Genomic DNA, 19005 nt, shown 5'->3' with positions numbered 1-19005 from the left:
CATGTAACAAAAATCATGAATGCATGACAGAGCAGGATATCTGTGAGGATGAAGTGATAGTTTCAGTACTGCTTAAATGTAAAGCGGAAAAAAAGTGAAATGAAAATCTTTCCAAGATTTTAAGAACTCAAATTTCCTACTTTACTTGCAAAGCCTTTGACATATAACAAAAGAACACGTGGATGAAGCACAGAGCAGATGAAGGTAGAGCAAACACTTGCCTATTTCTGCCAGCATGGTAGATTTCTATGTATTCTTAGAAACTTTAACTGTTTTACCTTACACAAATTTAATATTGCAGGGCTAGTAAAAATGGGGTTCCTCATTAGTATCTCTAGAGTCATGATTTGTCCTATCTAAAATGCTACACATCTCTGAAAATTATATGTCTGGAGATATAAAGAAAGCTTAGTACCGAGTATATAATGATGGTACCAGTTCTAGGTCTCATTTGACCCTGACTCATAGGGCTTTCACTTGATTAAGGATAGAATTAGAAAATGAGAAAAACTAACAAAATGAAGCTTCTCCTAAATACAAGATAATGTCATCTAATTCTATAGTCCACAAAGTTTCTTTAAAGTGGCATCAGTCATTCATAGAGTCAGAAAAGTGAAAAGAAAATCAACTATCCATAGAAGAGTCTACTTTGATAGGAAGTAAGGGAGAAGGTACCTTTGGTCCTCGAGACTTGGTAGTTTTGCCCATCAGCTTTTCATCATCAATTTCACATTGTTCCAGAAGATCCAAAATGTCTTCCTCCTTAAAAAAAATTTTAATTAAAATCATGATCACTAATGGACTCCAGAATTTTTCCAAGTTCATCAGTCTTGGTGTACAGTAAAGATTTTGAAAACTATTTAACAAAGATTGTTCAGATCAAATGAGAAATAAAGGATCATGGCAAACTCTTGAAAAAACTTTCACTAAAATCTGGTAATAAAAATAGTACCAAGCTGAAAATATTATGTATTGATAATCATAAACAATATATCCTTATGAAAACATAAATTATTAGCCTCCAATTAAAATAAATAAATTTAAATTTTAAAAAAATAAAAAATAAAAATGCAAAGAAAAATAAAGTTTAAAAAAAAGATCTTAGAATACAATACTTCAATAAATTAGCCTACTGGATACTTTAAAATTCCTAAAAGTTCACTCTGATTTCTCTAGACCACAATTTCATCAATCATTTCCATATTGATTAGTGTAAAATAAAATTACAACTTTATCAGAACACTGACGACTGGCCTAATAGGTTCATTTAGAACAATCCAATGTTAGTATTTAGGTAACTGACACAATTTAATGAAACTCAAATTTCTAACTATTGAACAAGAACATCTTCAGAACTTTATGAAAGGTTTTCATTCTATAGGCCTAATATCTTCTCTTACACTCTTCGAGAGTCACTTTGAAGTCAAAGGGTAACATTATGAAAACACAGGAGCAACAGGGGTATAATAGCTATACTAAAAAGTGGCACAGTCAACTGCTTTCATTATTCATTCAACATATAAAATACCATATCTTCACTTATATATTTATGATTTATATTTGTGTTTCTTTTTTTTTTAAAGGGGGGTTAAAAGAAACTAGAAATCTCACTGTGCAATGGAAATCCATAAAAAAGGTCACTCTTCATCCCAACCTAAGATTTAGTTATTAAAATACCAAAAGATTCTTGTTATAAAGCTTTGATTAAACAACAATCCTACAATGAATTCTAAAGACAGCAGTACACAATAGTTAAAAAGTAAGGAGTTCCACTTTTGTTAGGAGAAATAAGGTCATATAGACAATATTTTCACCATAACAGCTAAAAAAAGATGATAAACTAAATAATCATACTTTTTAAGACATCAGAAAACTATGGATAAAAGTAATGTAAAAGGAATTATACCAGAGAGGGAAAAGTGTTCCCTAAGTGAGCAGAGATAAGTGGCCACTTTCCACTTTGGGGTCATTTGTCAAGCTCAACAGTTGAGCAGAGATTCAGTTCAGTTCAGTTCAGTCACTCAGTCGCGTCCGACTCTTTGCGACCCCATGAATTGCAGCACGCCAGGGCTCCCTGAGCAGAGATTAGGTCTATAATAAGCATAGAGATTCTGCAATGATAAACAGAATCTAGTGGAATTTTATAATGTCATGTGGGCTAGTGAGACACCTAGAAGAGCCCCACAGACCTGGTTCTCTTCACCTTCTGCCTCTCCAACAGCAATTTTAGTTGAGTATATAGTGGAATAGGAGGATAGAGGCATGGATAGAAAACCAGAAACATTTCTCTATAGTCTTGAAATTACTAGATACCAGTAGAGAATGAAGCCTGTAATAGACTGAATAGATATCACTCACAAGGTGCTTGAAACCATAGGTAAACTAAAGCAAACCTTTTGCAATGCAGCCTGAGCCTCAGTTTAACTTTTTTTCTTTTCTTACTTCATATTTAGTTGAAATATATTTGACATATAACATTGTGTAAATTTAAGGGAGACAAAATGTTGACTTGATACCTTTATACATTTAACATGATTGCTTTTAGTAATAGTTAGCTCCTTTATCACATCATATAATCATCATTTCTTTTTTGAGACTGAGATAATTAAGTAATGTTTGATAATTACAATACAATATTGTTGTCTATATCCACTCTACTGAGCATTAGATCTCTAGGGCTTATTTACTTCTAGTTACAAGACTGTAACCTTAAACAGTATTTCTCCAACTCCACCATACCCCAGCCCTTGTAACCACCATTTTATTCTTTGTTTTGCTTCTGTCTTTTTTGGATTCCACATCTAAGTGATATCATATAGGATTTGTCTTTCTCTGTCTGACTTATCTCACTTAGTATAATGTCCTCAAGGTCCATCCACATTGTCACAAATAGCAGGATTTCCTTCTTTCTCATGGCTGAGTAATATTCCATTTATATACACACCACATCCTCTTTATCCACTCATCCACTGACAGGCACTTACGTTGTTTCCATAACTTGGCTAGTGAGAATTATGCTGCAATAAACATGGGAGTGCATTTGTCTCTGATATCCTGTTTTCATTTCCTTTGGGTAAATACTCAGAAATGGAAATGCTGGATCATATACTAGATCTAATTTTAATTTTTTGAGGAACTTCTGTATTATTTTCTTTAGTGGTTGAACAAATTTACGTTCCCACCAATGGATTATAAGAGTTCCCATTTCTCTACATTCTTTTCAACACTTGCTACCTCTAATCGTCTTGATAATAGCCATTCTAACAAGTGTGAGGTGATATCTCACTGTGGTTTTGATTTAAATTTCCCTGATGATTAGGGATGCTGAACATCTTTCTATGTACCTGTTGGCCACTGGAATATCTTCTTTGGAAAGCTGTCTATACTTAGTTCCTCTGTTCATTTTTAACCAAGTTGTTCATTTGTATGTGTGTAATGGAGTTGTATGAGTCCTTTACAAATTTTAGATATTAACTCTTTCTCTTATATATGGTTTGCAAAAATTTTCTCCCATTCTATAGGTGGGCTTTTCATTTTGTTGATTGTTTCTTTTGGTGTGCAGAAACGTTTAAGTTTGATGCAGTTCCCACTGTTGATTTTTTGCTTTTGCTCAACTTTTCTTTGCCTCAAAGAGCAGTCCCTTGACCTAGCACCCTGAAATAAGACATAAATGTCTTCTTTTGAACAAAATAGTATCAGTTCAATTTTGATGATTTTTAACAATGTCTGTAGAATAAAAGAAAATTATAGGACATTCAAACTAACTGAAAAATGTGATCCACAATTAAAAGGGAAAATCATCAATAAAAGCAAGTCCATAAATGATACAGATGTTAAAATTAACAGACAAGGATTTTAAAATAACTTATATACATATTAGATAAAATTGATAAAAACAAAATGAATAAAAGATGCAAACTTTTAATAGAGAAACAGAATTCAAAAAGCCAAATGGACACTCTAGTTGAAAAATATAAGAAGTGATTGGATAGCCTTACTGGTACATTGAATTCAGCAAAGATACATCAATAGAAATCATCCAAACTGAAGGACAGAGAGAAAGAGAGAGAGAAGGAAAACAGAACATAATATCAAATATACAGTTTGTCCCTTAGTATCTATGGGGGTTGGCTCCAGAACCTCCTGCAGATATCAAAATCTGTAGATGCTCAAGTTCCTCATACAAAATGGTGCAATATTTACATATGACCTACAAAAATTCTCCTATATATTTTAAATCAGCTTTAAATTACTTATAATACATAATACAAACTAAATGCCATATGCTGCTACTGCTACTGCTGCTGCTAAGTCGCTTCAGTTGTATCCAACTCTGTGCGAACCCACAGACAGCAGCCCACCAGGCTCCCCCATCCCTGGGATTCTCTAGGCAAGAATACTGGAGTGGGTTGCCATTTCCTTCTCCAAAGCATGAAAGTGAAAAGTCAAAGTGAAGTCACTCAGTCATGTCCAACTCTTAGCGACCCCATGGACTGCAGCCTATCAGGCTCCTCCATCCATGGGATTTTCCGGGCAAGAGTACTGGAGTGGGGTGCCATTGCCTTCTCCAAAATGCCATATAAATAGCTACAAATAAAATGCTATGAAAATAGTTGCTGGAGTATGCCAAATTCAAGCTTTGCTTTCCAGAACTTCCTGAATTTTTTTCCAAATATTTTAACCTACAATTGCTTGAATTCACAGATGCAGAATCTGTGAATACAGAAGGCCAATTGTATGTGAGATGCTGTCAAATAATCTAATATGTGTAATGAGAGTCCCAAAAAGAGACAATATACAAAATAACACAGCAAAAAATCTGAAGGAAAAACAAAAGGAAACCAATGAGAGAGATGAATCTACAGCTTCAAGAGGTCAAGAAAATTATGAGCAGTGTGAATAATAATAAAAAAAAGACCCACAGACACATCAAGATCAAAATTCTGAAAATAAAGAAAAAGGCTGCCAGGAGAAAAAAACAACAACAACATATTACATTCAGATGTGCTGGGATTTAAAAAAAGAAGTGCCAACATAGAATTCTATACTCAAACTACAATTTTAAGTAAAGGCATAAACAAAAGACAATTGCAGACAAAAACCAAAACCAAGAAAAACAAACAAACAAACAAAAAAACAAGCAGAAGACTCATCACCTCTACACTCATGCTACAAGGAACATGAAATAATAGACTTCTTCAAACTGAAGGAAGACAAATCTTGTCAAAAGCATGAATATGCACAATAGAATGAAGAACACAAAAGGTAAATATGTAAGTAAACATGAGAAGTTATATAGGAAACATTAAAATCACTGAATGCTTAGGTAATAGTAACAATACATTTTGAGGCTTGCAACTTATGTAAAAGTAAAGTATATGATAACAGCACAAACTTTGGAAGGAGACACTAAATGAAACTAAACTGATATGGTCCTTATATAGTCTATGAAGTAGTAAAATATCAATTCAGGGTAGATTATTTTGATTAAAGGATGCATACTGTAATTTCTTTTGAGAAAAAATCATATTATGATACCTATGGCTGATTCATGTTGAGGTTTGACAGAAAACAGCAAAATTCTGTAAAGCAATTATCCTTCAATAAAAAATAAATCAATTTAAAAAAATCATATCAGAGGCGGTCCTAAGATGGTGGAGGAATAGGATGGGGAGACCACTTTCTCCCTCACAAATTCATCAAAAGAACATTTCAATGCTGAATGAACTTCACAAAACAACTTCTGAATGCTGGCAGAGGACATGAGGCACCCAGAAAAGCAGATCATTGTCTTCAAAAACAGGTAGGAAAATATCTTAAAGACGGAAAAAAAGAGACAAAAGAGGTAGGGAGGGACCTCCGTCCTGGGAAGGGAGTCTTAAAAGAGAGAAGTTTCCAAACACCAGGAAACACTCTTGCTCCTGAGTCTGTGGCGAGCCTTGGAAGCACAGAGGGCAACATAACAGGGAGTAAAAATAAATAAATAATTAAAAGCAACAGATTACTAGCCCAACGGTAACTCCCCCAGTGGAGAAGCAGTGCAGATGCATGCATCTGCCACTAGCAAGCGGGGGCTGGGCAGGGAGGCGCGGACTGCAGTGCTTTTTCGGCGGAATGCCCGATCGTAACCAGAGTGAACTAACATGGGCTAGCAAACCAGACTGTGAGATAGCTACCACGTGAAAAACTCTAACATAAGACACTGCCAGGATCGTGCACAGAACCAAGGATGGCACAGAATTAGCCGGCTGCAGACCATCCCCCTCTGGTGATAGGCAGCCAGAGCTGGAAGGGCCGGAAGGGGGCAATTGCAGCCCCAGAGAAACTTCCAAACTGCAGGCAAGCTTCTTTGCTAACTAAGACTTCTTGGGGTTCTAGACAGTCACCATCTGCCTAAGAAGGGGCACCAGATGTACACCCAGAAAACTGAGCAGCAGGGACAGGAAAGGCAATAAGTCGCAGCGACCGCGCTCACCAAACACCTGAGCTGCTCGGACCTGGGAAGGGCACAAAACGCAGGCCCAACCGAGTCTGCACCTCTGAGGACTACCTGAGTGCCTGAGCCTCAGCGGCTTAGACCAGGGAGATGCATGCAGCCCAGAGCCAGCCTCAGACGGTTCCCGGCAGAGCAACCTAGAGCCTGAGTGGTGTGCGCTGTGAGTGGGGACAGGCCCAGCATGGCTGAGACACTACGAGCACATGCCAGTGTTATTTGTTTGCAGCATCCCTCCCTCCCCACAGTGCGACTGAACAAATGAGCCTAAAGAAGAAAAAAAAAGTGTCCACCACCATCCCCCTTGTGTCAGGGCGGAAAACAGACACTGAAGAAACCAGCAAACAGAAGAAGCTAAAACAGAGGGAACTGCCTTGGAAGTATAGATCTTAAGAAATATAAGCCAGACCAAGGAACTATCGGAAAATGAACTGACCCCACACTGCCCACAACAACACCTGAGAAAGTCCCAGATATACTTTTACTATTTTTACGATCATTCTTTTTTGTTTGTTTTGGTTTTTTCTTCTTTTCTTTTTTCTCTTTATTTTTTATTTTAACATTTTTTAACTTTTAAGTTCTTAAAGCAAACACCATATATATATATTTTTTTGTGGTTGTTGTTGCTTTTTTTAAATAATTCTTGACTTTTTTTTCTTCTTCTTCTTTTCTTTAATATTGTATTTTTGAAAATCCAACATCTACTCTAGATTTTTAATCTTTGCTTTTTGGTATTTGTTACCAATTTTGTACCTTTAAAAACACAATTTTCAGTACCCATTTTTACTTGAGAGCAAGATTACTGGCTTGACCGCTCTCTCCTCCTTTGGACTCTCCTTTTTCTCCACCAGGTTGCCTCTGACTCCTCCCTCCCCCTTCTCTTCTCTACCCAACTCTGTGAATCTCTGTGTGTTCCAGATGGTGGAGAACACTTAGGGAACTGGTTACTGGCTGGATCTGTCTCTCTCCTTTTCATTTCCCTCTTTTACCCTCCTGGCCACCTCTGTCTCCTTCCTCCCTCTCCTCTTCTCTGTATAACTCCATGAACATCTCTGAGCAGTCCAGACAGTGGAGCACACACAAGGAAGTGATTACTGGCTAGCTTGCTCTCTCCTCTTCTGATCCCACCTCATCTCATTCCAGTCACCTCTAACTCTCCCCTCCCTCTTCTCTTCTCCATGTAACTCAGTGAACCTCTCTGGGTGTCCCTCAATGTGGAGAAACTTTTCATCTCTAACCTAGATGTTTTATCATTGGTGCTGTATAGATGGAGAAGTCTTGAGGCTACTGTAAAAATAAAACTGAAAACCAGAAGCAGGAGGCTTAAGTCCAAATCCTAAGAACATCAGAGAACTCCTGACTCAAGGGAACATTAATCAATAGGAGCTCATCAAATGCCTCCATACCTACACTGAAACCAAGCACCACCCAAGGGCCAACAAGTTCCAGAACAAGACATACCATGCAAATTCTCCAGCAACACAGGAACACACCCCTGAGCTTCAATACGCAGGCAGCTCAAGTTACTCCAAAACCACTGACATCTCATAACTCATTACAGGACACTTCATTGCACTCCAGAGAGAAGAAATCCAGCTCCAGCCACCAGAACTCTGATACAAGCTTCCCTCACCGAGAAACCTTGACAAGCCACTGATACAACCCCATCCACAGCGAGGAAACTATGTAATAAAGAGAACTCCATAAACTGCCAGAATACAGAAAGGCCACCCCAAACGCAGTAATATAATCAAGATGAAGAGACAGAGGAATATCCAGCAGGTAAAGGAACAGGATAAATGCCCACCAAACCAAACAAAAGAGGAAGAGATAGGGAATCTACCTGATAAATAATTCCAAAAATGATAGTGAAAATGATCCAAAATCTTGAAATCAAAATGGAATCACAGAAAAATAGCCTGGAGACAAAGATTGAGAAGATGCAAGGAAAGTTTAACAAGGACCTAGAAGAAATAAAAGAGTCAATATATAATGAATAAAGCAATAAATGACATCAGAAACATTCTGGAGGCAACAAATAGTAGAATAACAGAGGCAGAAGATAGGATTAGTGAAATAGAAGATAGAATCGTAGAAATAAACGAATCAGAGAGGAAAAAAGAAAAACGAATTAAAAGAAATTAGGACAATCTCAGAGACCTCTGGGACAATATGAAACGCTCGAACATTCGAATTATAGGAGTCCCAGAAGAAGAAGACAAAAAGAAAGACAATGAGAAAATGCTTGAGGAGATAATAGTTGAAAACTTTTATAAAATGGGGAAGGAAATAATCACCCAAGTCCAAGAAACCCAGAGAGTCCCAAACAGGATAAACCCAAGGCAAAACACCCCAAGACACATATTAATCAAATTAACAAAGATCAAACACAAAGAACAAATATTAAAAGCAGCAAGGGAAAAACAACAAATAACACACAAGGGAATTCCCATAAGGATAACAGCTGATCTTTCAATAGAAACTCTTCAAGCCAGGAAGGAATGGCAAGACATACTTAAAGTGATAAAAGAAAATAACCTACAGCCCAGATTACTGTACCCAGCAAGGATCTCATTCAAATATGAAGGAGAAATCAAAAGCTTTCCAGACAAGCAAAGGCTAACAGAATTCAGCACCACCAAACCAGCTCTCCAACAATTGCTAAAGGATATTCTCTAGACAGGAAACACAAAAAGGGTGCATAAACCCGAACCCAAAACAATAAAGTAAATGGCAACAGGATCATACTTATCAATAATTACCTTAAACGTAAATGGGTTGAATGCCCCAACCAAAAGACAAAGACTGGCTGAATGGATACAAAAACAAGACCCCTATATATGTTGTCTACAAGAAACCCACCTCAAACAAGGGATACATACAGACTGAAAGTGAAGGGCTGGAAAAAGATATCCCATGCAAATAGAGACCAAAAGAAAGCAGGAGTAGCTATACTCATATCAGATAAAATACACTTTAAAACAAAGGCTGTGAAAAGAGACAAAGAAGGCCACTACATAACGATCAAAGGATCAATCCAAGAAGAAGATATAACAATTATAAATATATATGCACCCAATATACGAGCACAGCAATATGTAAGACAAATGCTAACAAGTATGAAAGGGGAAATTAACAATAACACAATAATAGCGGGAGACTTTAATACCCCACTCACACCTATGGACAGATCAACTAAACAGAAAATTAACAGAGAAACACAAACTTTAAATGATACAATAGACCAGTTGGACCTAATTGATATCTATAGGACATTTCAGCCCAAAACAATGAATTTCACCTTTTTCTCAAGTGCTCATGGAAACTTCTCCAGGATAGATCACATCCTGGGTCATAAATCTAGCCTTGATAAATTCAAAAAAATTGAAATCATTCCAAGCATCTTTTCTGACCATAATGCATTAAGATTAGATCTCAATTACAGGAGAAAAACTATTAAAAATTCCAACATATGGAGGCTGAACAACACACTTCTGAATAACCAACAAATCACAGAAGAAATTTAAAAATGCATAGAAATGAATGAAAATGAAAACACAACAACCCAAAACCTGTGGGACACTATAAAAGCAGTGCTAAGGGGAAGGTTCATAGCAACACAGGCATATCTCAAGAAACAAGACAAAAGTCAAATAAATAAACTAACTCTACACCTAAAGCAACTAGAAAAGGAAGAAATGGAGAACACCAGGGTTAGTAGAAGGAAAGAAATCTTAAAAATTAGGGCAGAAATAAATGCAAAAGAAACAAAAGAGACCATAGCAAAAATCAACAAAGCCAAAAGCTGGTTCTTTGAAAGGACAAATAAAATTGACAAACCATTAGCCAGACTCATCAAGAAACAAAGGGAGAAAAATCATATCAATAAAATTAGAAATGAAAATGGAGAGATCACAACAGACAACACAGAAATACAAAGGATCATAAGAGACTACTATCAGCAATTATATGCCAATAAAATGGACAACGTGGAAGAAATGGACAAATTCTTATTAAAGTACAACTTTCCAAAACTGAATCAGGAAGAAATAGAAAATCTTAACAGACCAATCACAAGCATGGAAACTGAAACTGTAATCAGAAATCTTCCAGCAAACAAAAGCCCAGGTCCAGACGGCTTCACAGCTGAATTCTACCAAAAATTTCGAGAAGAGCTAACACCTATCCTACTCAAACTCTTCCAGAAAATTGCAGAGGAAGGTAAATTTCCAAACTCATTCTGTGAGGCCACCATCACCCTAATACCAAAACCTGACAAAGATGCCACAAAAAAAGAAAACTACAGGCCAATATCACTGATGAACATAGATGCAAATATCCTTAACAAGATTCTAGCAATCAGAATCCAGCAACACATTAAAAAGATCATACACCATGACCAAGCAGGCTTTATCCCAGGGATGCAAGGATTCTTCAATATCCACAAATCAATCAATGTAATTCACCACATTAACAAATTGAAAAATAAAAGCTATATGATTATCTCAATAGATGCAGAGAAAGCCTTTGACAAAATTCAACATCCATTTATGAACAAACTCTCCAGAAAGCAGGAATAGAAGGAACATACCTCAACATAATAAAAGCTATATATGACAAACCCACAGCAAACATTATCCTCGATGGTGAAAAATTGAAAGTATTTTCCCAAAATCAGGAACAAGACAAGGGTGCTTACTTTCACCGCTACTATTCAACATAGTTCTGGAAGTCTTGGCCACAGCAGTCGGAGGAGAAAAAGAAATAAAATGAATCCAAATTGGAAAAGAAGAAGTAAAACTCTCACTGTTTGCAGATGACATGATCCTCTACATAGAAAACCCTAAAGACTCCACCGGAAAATTATTAGAGCTAATCAGTGAATATAGCAAAGTTGCAGGATATAAAATCAACACACAGAAATCCCTTGCATTCCTATACACTAATAATGAGAAAGTAGAAAAAGAAATTAAGGAAACAATTCCATTCACCATTGCAACGAAAAGAATAAAATACTTAGGAATATATCTACCTAAAGAAACTAAAGACCTATATATAGAAAACTATAAAACACTGATGAAAGAAATCAAAGAGGACACTAATAGATGGAGAAATATACCATGTTCATGGATTGGAAGAATCAATATAGTGATAATGAGTATACTACCCAAAGCAATCTACAAATTCATTGCAATCCCTATCAAGCTACCAGCGGTATTTTTCACAGAGCTAGAACAAATAATTTCACAATTTGTATGGAAATACAAAAAACCTCGATTAGCCAAAGCAATCTTAAGAAGAATGCAACTGGAGGAATCAACCTGCCTGACTTCAGGCTCTACTACAAAGCCACAGTCATCATGACAGTATGGTACTGGCACAAAGACAGAAATGTAGATCAATGGAACAAAATAGAAAGCCCAGAGATCAATCCACACACATATGGACACCTTACCTTCGACAAAGGAGGCAAGAATATACAATGGAGAAAAGACAATCTCTTTAACAAGTGGTGCTGGGAAAACTGGTCAACCACTTGTAAAAGAATGAAACTAGATCACTTCCTAACACCATACACAAAAATAAACTCAAAATGGATTAAAGATCTAAATGTAAGACCAGAAACTATAAAACTCCTAGAGGAGAACATAGGCAAAACACTCTCCGACATAAATCACAGCAGGATTCTCTATGATCCACCTCCAAGAATACTGGAAATAAAAACAAAAATAAACAAATGGGATCTAATTAAACTTAAAAGCTTCTGCACAACAAAGGAAACTATAAGCAAGGTGAAAAGACAGCCTTCGGAATGGGAGAAAATAATAGCAAATGAAGCAACTGACAAACAACTAATCTCAAAAATATACAAGTGACTCCTGCAGCTCAATTCCAGAAAAATAAATGACCCAATCAAAAAATGGGCCAAAGAACTAAATAGACATTTCTTCAAAGAAGACATACGGATGACTAACAAACACATGAAAAGATGCTCAACATCACTCATTATCAGAGAAATGCAAATCAAGACCACAGTGAGGTACCATTTCACCCCAGTCAGAATGGCTGCGATCCAAAAGTCTACAAGCAATAAATGCTGGAGAGGGTGTGGAGAAAAGGGAACCCTCTTACACTGTTGGTGGGAATGCAAACTAGTACAGCCACTATGGAGAACAGTGTGGAGATTCCTTAAAAAACTGGAAACAGAACTGCCTTATGACCCAGCAATCCCACTGCTGGGCATACATACTGCGGAAACCAGAATTGAAAGAGACACATGTACCCCAGTGTTCATCACAGCACTGTTTATAATAGCCAGGACATGGAAGCAACCTAGATGTCCATCAGCAGACGAATGGATAAGAAAGCTGTGGTACATATACACAATGGAGTATTACTCAGCCATTAAAAAGAATACATTTGAATCAGTTCTAATGAGGTGGATGAAACTGGAGCCAATTATACAGAGTGAAGTAGGCCAGAAAGAAAAACACCAATACAGTATACTAACACATATATATGGAATTTAGAAAGATGGTAATGATAACCCTGTATGCGAGACAGCAAAAGAGACACAGATTTAAAGAACAGACTTTTGGACTCTGTGGGAGAGGGAAAGGGTGGGATGATTTGGGAGAATGGCATTGAAACATATATACTATCATGTAAGAAACGAATCGCTAGTCTAGGTTCGATACAGGATACAGGATGCTTGGGGCTGGTGCACTGGGATGACCCAGAGAGATGTTACGGGGAGGGTGGTGGGAGGGGGGTTCAGGGTTGGGAACTCATGTACACCTGTGGTGGATTCATGTCAATGTATGGCAAAACTAATACAGTATTGTAAAGTAAAAAAAATTTTTTTTTAAATTTAAAAAAATAATAAAAAAGCAATGATTATAATGGGGTAAAACAGAGTTTCAGACAATACTGTGCTATAATCAGTGTTTTAGACTTATGACATCAAGGAGTTTTCCTATAGGGATTTTAATTAAAACATTAATAAAAAAGTAGTTTTCATAACTTTTTATGAAAAAAGTTATTTTCATGTATCATAAATTTCTTGATTAAAAGTGGAAATAGGTAACAAAATCATATCATGCTACAAATATAAATGGAATAATAAGATAAAATAATATAATAAACATAATTGATAGAAAAAGATAAAATATTATAAAGAAGATAAAAAAGTATGAAAATAAATGGATAGAAAAGATATATAATTAAATAGTAATCATAAGAAAGAAACTAGTATGACTGCATTAATCACACAAAGTAAATCTTAAGACAAGAAGTATCACCCAAGAGATTTATACTTCAGAGTGGTAAAATAGAATATATGAATTCATTAAAAAGACACCTTTGTAACTTCAAAGGATATGAAATTAAAACTGACAGAACTAAATCCACAATCACAGTTGGAATGTTTAACAAATCTCTCAGTAATTGCTATAGCAAGTGGGACAAAATAATAAGAAAGGTTATAGAATATTTGAACAGTAATAGCCAAATTTACTTAAAAGACATATATAAAACTCAATAACCATCACCTCTAGCATACACATTATTCTCAAGTAAATTTGGAAATTTATTAAAATAGTTATCATATCAAGTTAAAACAAGTCTCAATTTATTTTACAAGACTAAAATCAGAATATGTCTTCTAACACCAATGAACTAATAAACTAGAAATCCTTACCACAAATAAAACTAGAACTTTTTAAACATATGGAAATTAAGGAACAAACTTCTAAGTAACCAAAATAAAAGTCAGAATATAATTTGAAATGCAGTTAGTAAAAATACAATACATAAAAATGCTAGATATAAAGGCAATATACAAAAATAACCAGATGTTTACAATCTGGCAACAAATCAAAAACGAAAAAAATTTACAAACAATATTATCAGCAACAATAGCAAAAAAATAAGAATTAAATACTTAAGAATAAATTTAATGAACTATGCACAAGAAATATAAACTGAAAACTATCAACATAGAGAAAGATCCAATTAAAGATCCAAGTAAATGGAGAGATATGCCATATTAATGGATCAGAAGACTCAGTATTGTTAATTCCCTAGAAATTGTTTTATAAATTCCTCAATCCCAATTAAAATGCCAGCAGCCTTTTTTGTAATTAAACAATTAATCAAGATTTAGAATAAAACTGATTCTAAAATTTATGAAAGAATAAAAGGACTAGAAAAGCTAAGAGTTTCAAAGAAAAGAACAAATTTGAGGATTCACTCTCCCTAGTTTCGACACTATGAAACAACAGTAATGAAAATTGTGTGAAGATTGTATAAGAATAGGCTCATACCTATTATACAGAGTGAAATAAGCCAGAAAGAAAAACACCAATACAGTATACTAACACAGATATATGGAATTTAGAAAGATGGTAACAATAACCCTGTATGTGAGACAGCAAAAGAGACACAGATGTATAGAACAGTCTTTTGGACTCTGTGGGAGAGGGAGAGAGTGGGATGATTTGGGAGAATGGCATTGAAACATGTATAATATCATATATGAAACGAATTGCCATTCCAGGTTCGATGCAGGATACAGGATGCTTGGGGCTGGTGCACTGAGACGACCCAGAGGAATGGTATGGGGAGGGAGGAGGGAGAGGGGTTCAGAATGGGGAACACGTGTATACCTGTGGCAGATTCATGTTGATGTATAGCAAAACCAATACAATATTGTAAAGTAATTAACCTCCAATTAAAATAAATAAATTTATATATATAAAAGAATAGGCTCATAGACCAATAGAATGGGGCAGGCAAAGTGTTGACATTAAACTAAATTTTGAAATGTATTCATTGGAAGGACTGATGCTGAAGCTGAAACTCTAATACTTTGGCCACCTGATGCAAAAACCTGACTCATTGGAAAAGACCCTGATGCTGGGAAAGATTGAATGTAGGAGTAGAAGGGGATGACAGAGGATAAGACGGTTGGATGGCATCACCAACTCAACGGACATGAGTTAGAGCAAGCTCTGGGAGTTGGTGATGGACAGGGAAGCCTGGCGTGCTGCAGTCCATGGGGTCACAAAAAGTCGGACATGACAGAGAGATTGAACTGAACTGAACTAAAACAGACTATTTTAATTAACCTCAATTTTATTTTCACAACCTGTCAAGTATACTTTTAATACTACTATTTTAGTGATCCAATTGAACAAATGGTTTAGTCTAAGGTTACAAAATTGAAACATAGGGGAGCTGGAATTTGAACATAGGTCTGCCTGGGTCCAAAATGCTTAGGATTTCTTAGTACAGAGTGATGGGAAGATGGATCAAAGACTGTATTCACAGGAGAGAGAAATAACATTACAGAACAGGTGAAGGAAAATTAACAAAGGTCTCTAACTGTATGGGTCAGGAAAAACAAAAAAAAACTACAGAACATAATTCTAACAGTAGAAATAACTGCATATGTCAAAAGAGGGAAATTGGAAGGAAAAGAGCATTAGAGTATATAATATCCCTTCTGCTTCTGTCCCTTTGGCCTATTCCGCTTGAAAATGGCTTTATAACCTTCTATTGCAGAATTTGAGTGCAAAGACTATACAAAAATCTATTTATAATAAACTTTACCATGATTTTTAAATCACTCAGTATAATAGGGTAGCCAAGATATGGAAGTATCACACTAGGGAGATTTCCAGCAATGTAAAATATAAACAACTACAATAGGTCTGCATGCTGGAATTAAGGATACAAGAAAACATTAAGTATGAGTAAATATGAATACTTAAAAAACTATTAAAGACCACTGACTCTTTAGACAACAACAACAAAAAATCATATTTGTCCAGTGGGACATTAGTAAGCACGACACTAGCAGGGGCTTGATTAGCCTCTGCATGCTGGGCTTGTCCTCTTGAAATGCTCCTTTTTGGAAACTTGCGCTATCATATTGAGTTCTGATTACCCTCCTTACATGGTCATGTAAAGAGAAGAGACACCCAGCCTGCTCCCCAGATGTTCCATCTCTCTCAACTGAGGCACCAGACATATGAGTGTAGCCACCTTGGATTTCCATGCCCAGATGAGCTTTCCAATAAATGCAAATATCTGATTCACTCTAAGCTAGCTCAGCAGAAGAACCACTGAACTGAGCCCAGCCAAGATTGCAGAATTACGAGCAAATAAATGGAATGGCTTATCATACTGCAATAGATAACTAATAGACCTTTTAATAAGGCATATGGGTTATTCTGCATGTGTATGTGTGTTTCAATTATTTCTCATATGCACTGTGTATGCAGCAGCAGGAAAAAAATATTGTATAATACTATTTATAATCCAAATAATGAGAACATCACAAACCACTAGGTCATTTCAATCTACTTTTTATTCAGTTATGTATACACAACTCTACAATAAAACATTTATTACAATAGATTACAAAATAACATCAACATTCTCTACCTCATAATTTGTCCTGTTAGGACAACTTACTTATGAAATTGTTCGGCTGGTTATGAAATACTACCAACTGTTAAAATGGAAGAAAAGTGCATCTTAAAAGTGAAATGGTTTTACATGTGGAACTAAGATGGGTTGTTTTTAAAAACATATTGTTTGGCTTCATTCTTTTCTTTATAAACATTCATTCTTTTACCTTCATCCTTTTCAAAGGATTATTCAGCTCTCGCTGGAATGAAGCCGCTCTTCCTGAAAGGAAGGTCTGAAAGGCAACAGCCAACAAATTTTCATACTTTTCAAGTAGTGTTTTATCTTCAGGAGGATAAATTCGCCTACAATAAAATCAGATGAACCAGTTTTTTTAAAAAGCGACTATAGTGCAAGACATAAGGTAAACTACAAAGATAATCCATGACTCTGTATCAGTCACTTTACTAGGTGCTAGAAATAAAGATGAATACAGTATAAGATATCCATAAATTTTTATGTTACCCATACAAACTGAAGTTTATCCAGAGAATTATCATTAAGTGATGAGTTCCAGAAAGCACAGTATAAAGATCTGGTTGAGGGGAGGTGGTTTAAGAAGAATTGCAATGGGACATATTGGAGAAATACTGGAGAGTTTTATCAGAGATAGTTTAAGTGATAAGGTTTAGAAAGTTTTAGACTTAGTGTGATTATTGATGTATACAAGAATGTAGGGATTAACCCTAATGATCTTTTGAGGGGTGGCAGAATTTTCCTCTCTGCTGGAGAGAATTAGGTAGACAATCAGGTTGAGAGGAATGTGTTTTCATCTCTACTGCTAATGGTATTAAGGCTGGAAAGAACACCTTACCGGAGGGCAGGAAGTTCAATGATGTCAAATTCTCCTAATTCTGCTGAGTCATTATCAAATCTTGGGAGGAGGGGTAGTCTTTCCAGGAACACAAAGAGCTTAGAGGGCCCCTGTCTTCTCCTGTCAAATGTGACACTGGAGGGGTCCAGCTGCACACAGTCCACGTCCCTTTCTGTCTCATACCTGGGTCCTCCAGACAGTTTCACTATTTGCCTGGTTCCTGATACATTTGAATTTACAACAAAGTACAAAAACAACTTTGAACTGACAGAAAGAATACTAAGAGACCTGACTTTCTCAAAATACCATATGATAATAAAATAAGATAACAGGATAACATCAGGCTTAAAAGATGTTACACAACCACCCTTGAGGCTGGCAAGCAGGAGCTCTCACCAAGTCTGAACCATCTACTTGCTGACTATCTTTCCTTGCTGGAAGTAAATTAAACAAAAAGCATGATACAAACACGGCTTAAAATAAGCCTAAAAGTTAAAAAATACAGACACTGCTGTTTTGACACTTCACTTTTTCAATCTATAAAAAAACAAAAGCACGGTTACCTGTAATTCCCCATGTGTCGATTTTCGTGTTCTTCTTTCGAGATCTGCTTCCGTACCTGAGCTAGTCTCTCCTTCTAGAAACGAAGACATTTTACAAATAAAACCTGACAAGTGAATTATGTAATTCAAACTGTAGGCACATTGTTAAAATTTTCATACCAGCTCTTCTTTCCGCTTCTCCAACTGATGTCTCTGTTGTTCCCAATCTGAGGAACCTGGTAAGGGTCTTTTTATTGAATTCTGACCATAAAGCCTCCTTTGAGCTTCAGCTTTTTGTTTAGCCAAGTTTTTCCTTTTATCACTGGTCCTAAAATACAGAACATAATACCATATTCCAGAATTCAAATAAGCTCTGATCTTATCCCTGTAAGGAGAATTAGCAGAAGAGGAGAAACAGTGGGAATAGGAATCAATGTTTATTAAATTTATATATTCACACATATATTCATCTAGTCATTCATCAAATATGGGTTTCCATCCAACAAACAGAAGTTTTGAAGGTAACAAGAGAAAATGGTGATAGTATAGCAACTAATTAGCTATACAATCTTGGGTCAATTAATTGCTGGGTCTGTTTTTCCATCTATCAAATGTTAACAACAGCACTTCTCTTCAAAAGTTCTTAGAGAGATTAACCGGGAGTGACACTGCAAGCATGATCA

At 36.0% G+C, this 19005-nt stretch overlaps 1 protein-coding gene across 1 annotated transcript in view; it reads right to left on the bottom strand.

Moving 5' to 3' along the window:
• TTLL7 (tubulin tyrosine ligase like 7) overlaps positions 1-19005 on the bottom strand; it is a 108495-nt gene that overhangs the window by 54536 nt on the left and 34954 nt on the right. Inside the window, exons 10-14 of the mRNA XM_052637622.1 lie at positions 18503-18650; positions 18344-18417; positions 17781-17900; positions 17136-17271; positions 676-762 (exon numbers count right to left, since the gene is read on the bottom strand). Coding sequence (XP_052493582.1) covers positions 676-762; positions 17136-17271; positions 17781-17900; positions 18344-18417; positions 18503-18650 — 565 coding nt within the window. The remainder of the gene's footprint in view (positions 1-675; positions 763-17135; positions 17272-17780; positions 17901-18343; positions 18418-18502; positions 18651-19005) is intronic.

Source organism: Budorcas taxicolor, chromosome 3 (assembly GCF_023091745.1).
Source record: "Budorcas taxicolor isolate Tak-1 chromosome 3, Takin1.1, whole genome shotgun sequence".
Taxonomy (NCBI): domain Eukaryota; kingdom Metazoa; phylum Chordata; class Mammalia; order Artiodactyla; family Bovidae; genus Budorcas; species Budorcas taxicolor.
The sequence above is the reverse complement of the archived record's forward strand: the minus strand, read 5'-3'. Positions and strand labels throughout refer to the sequence as shown.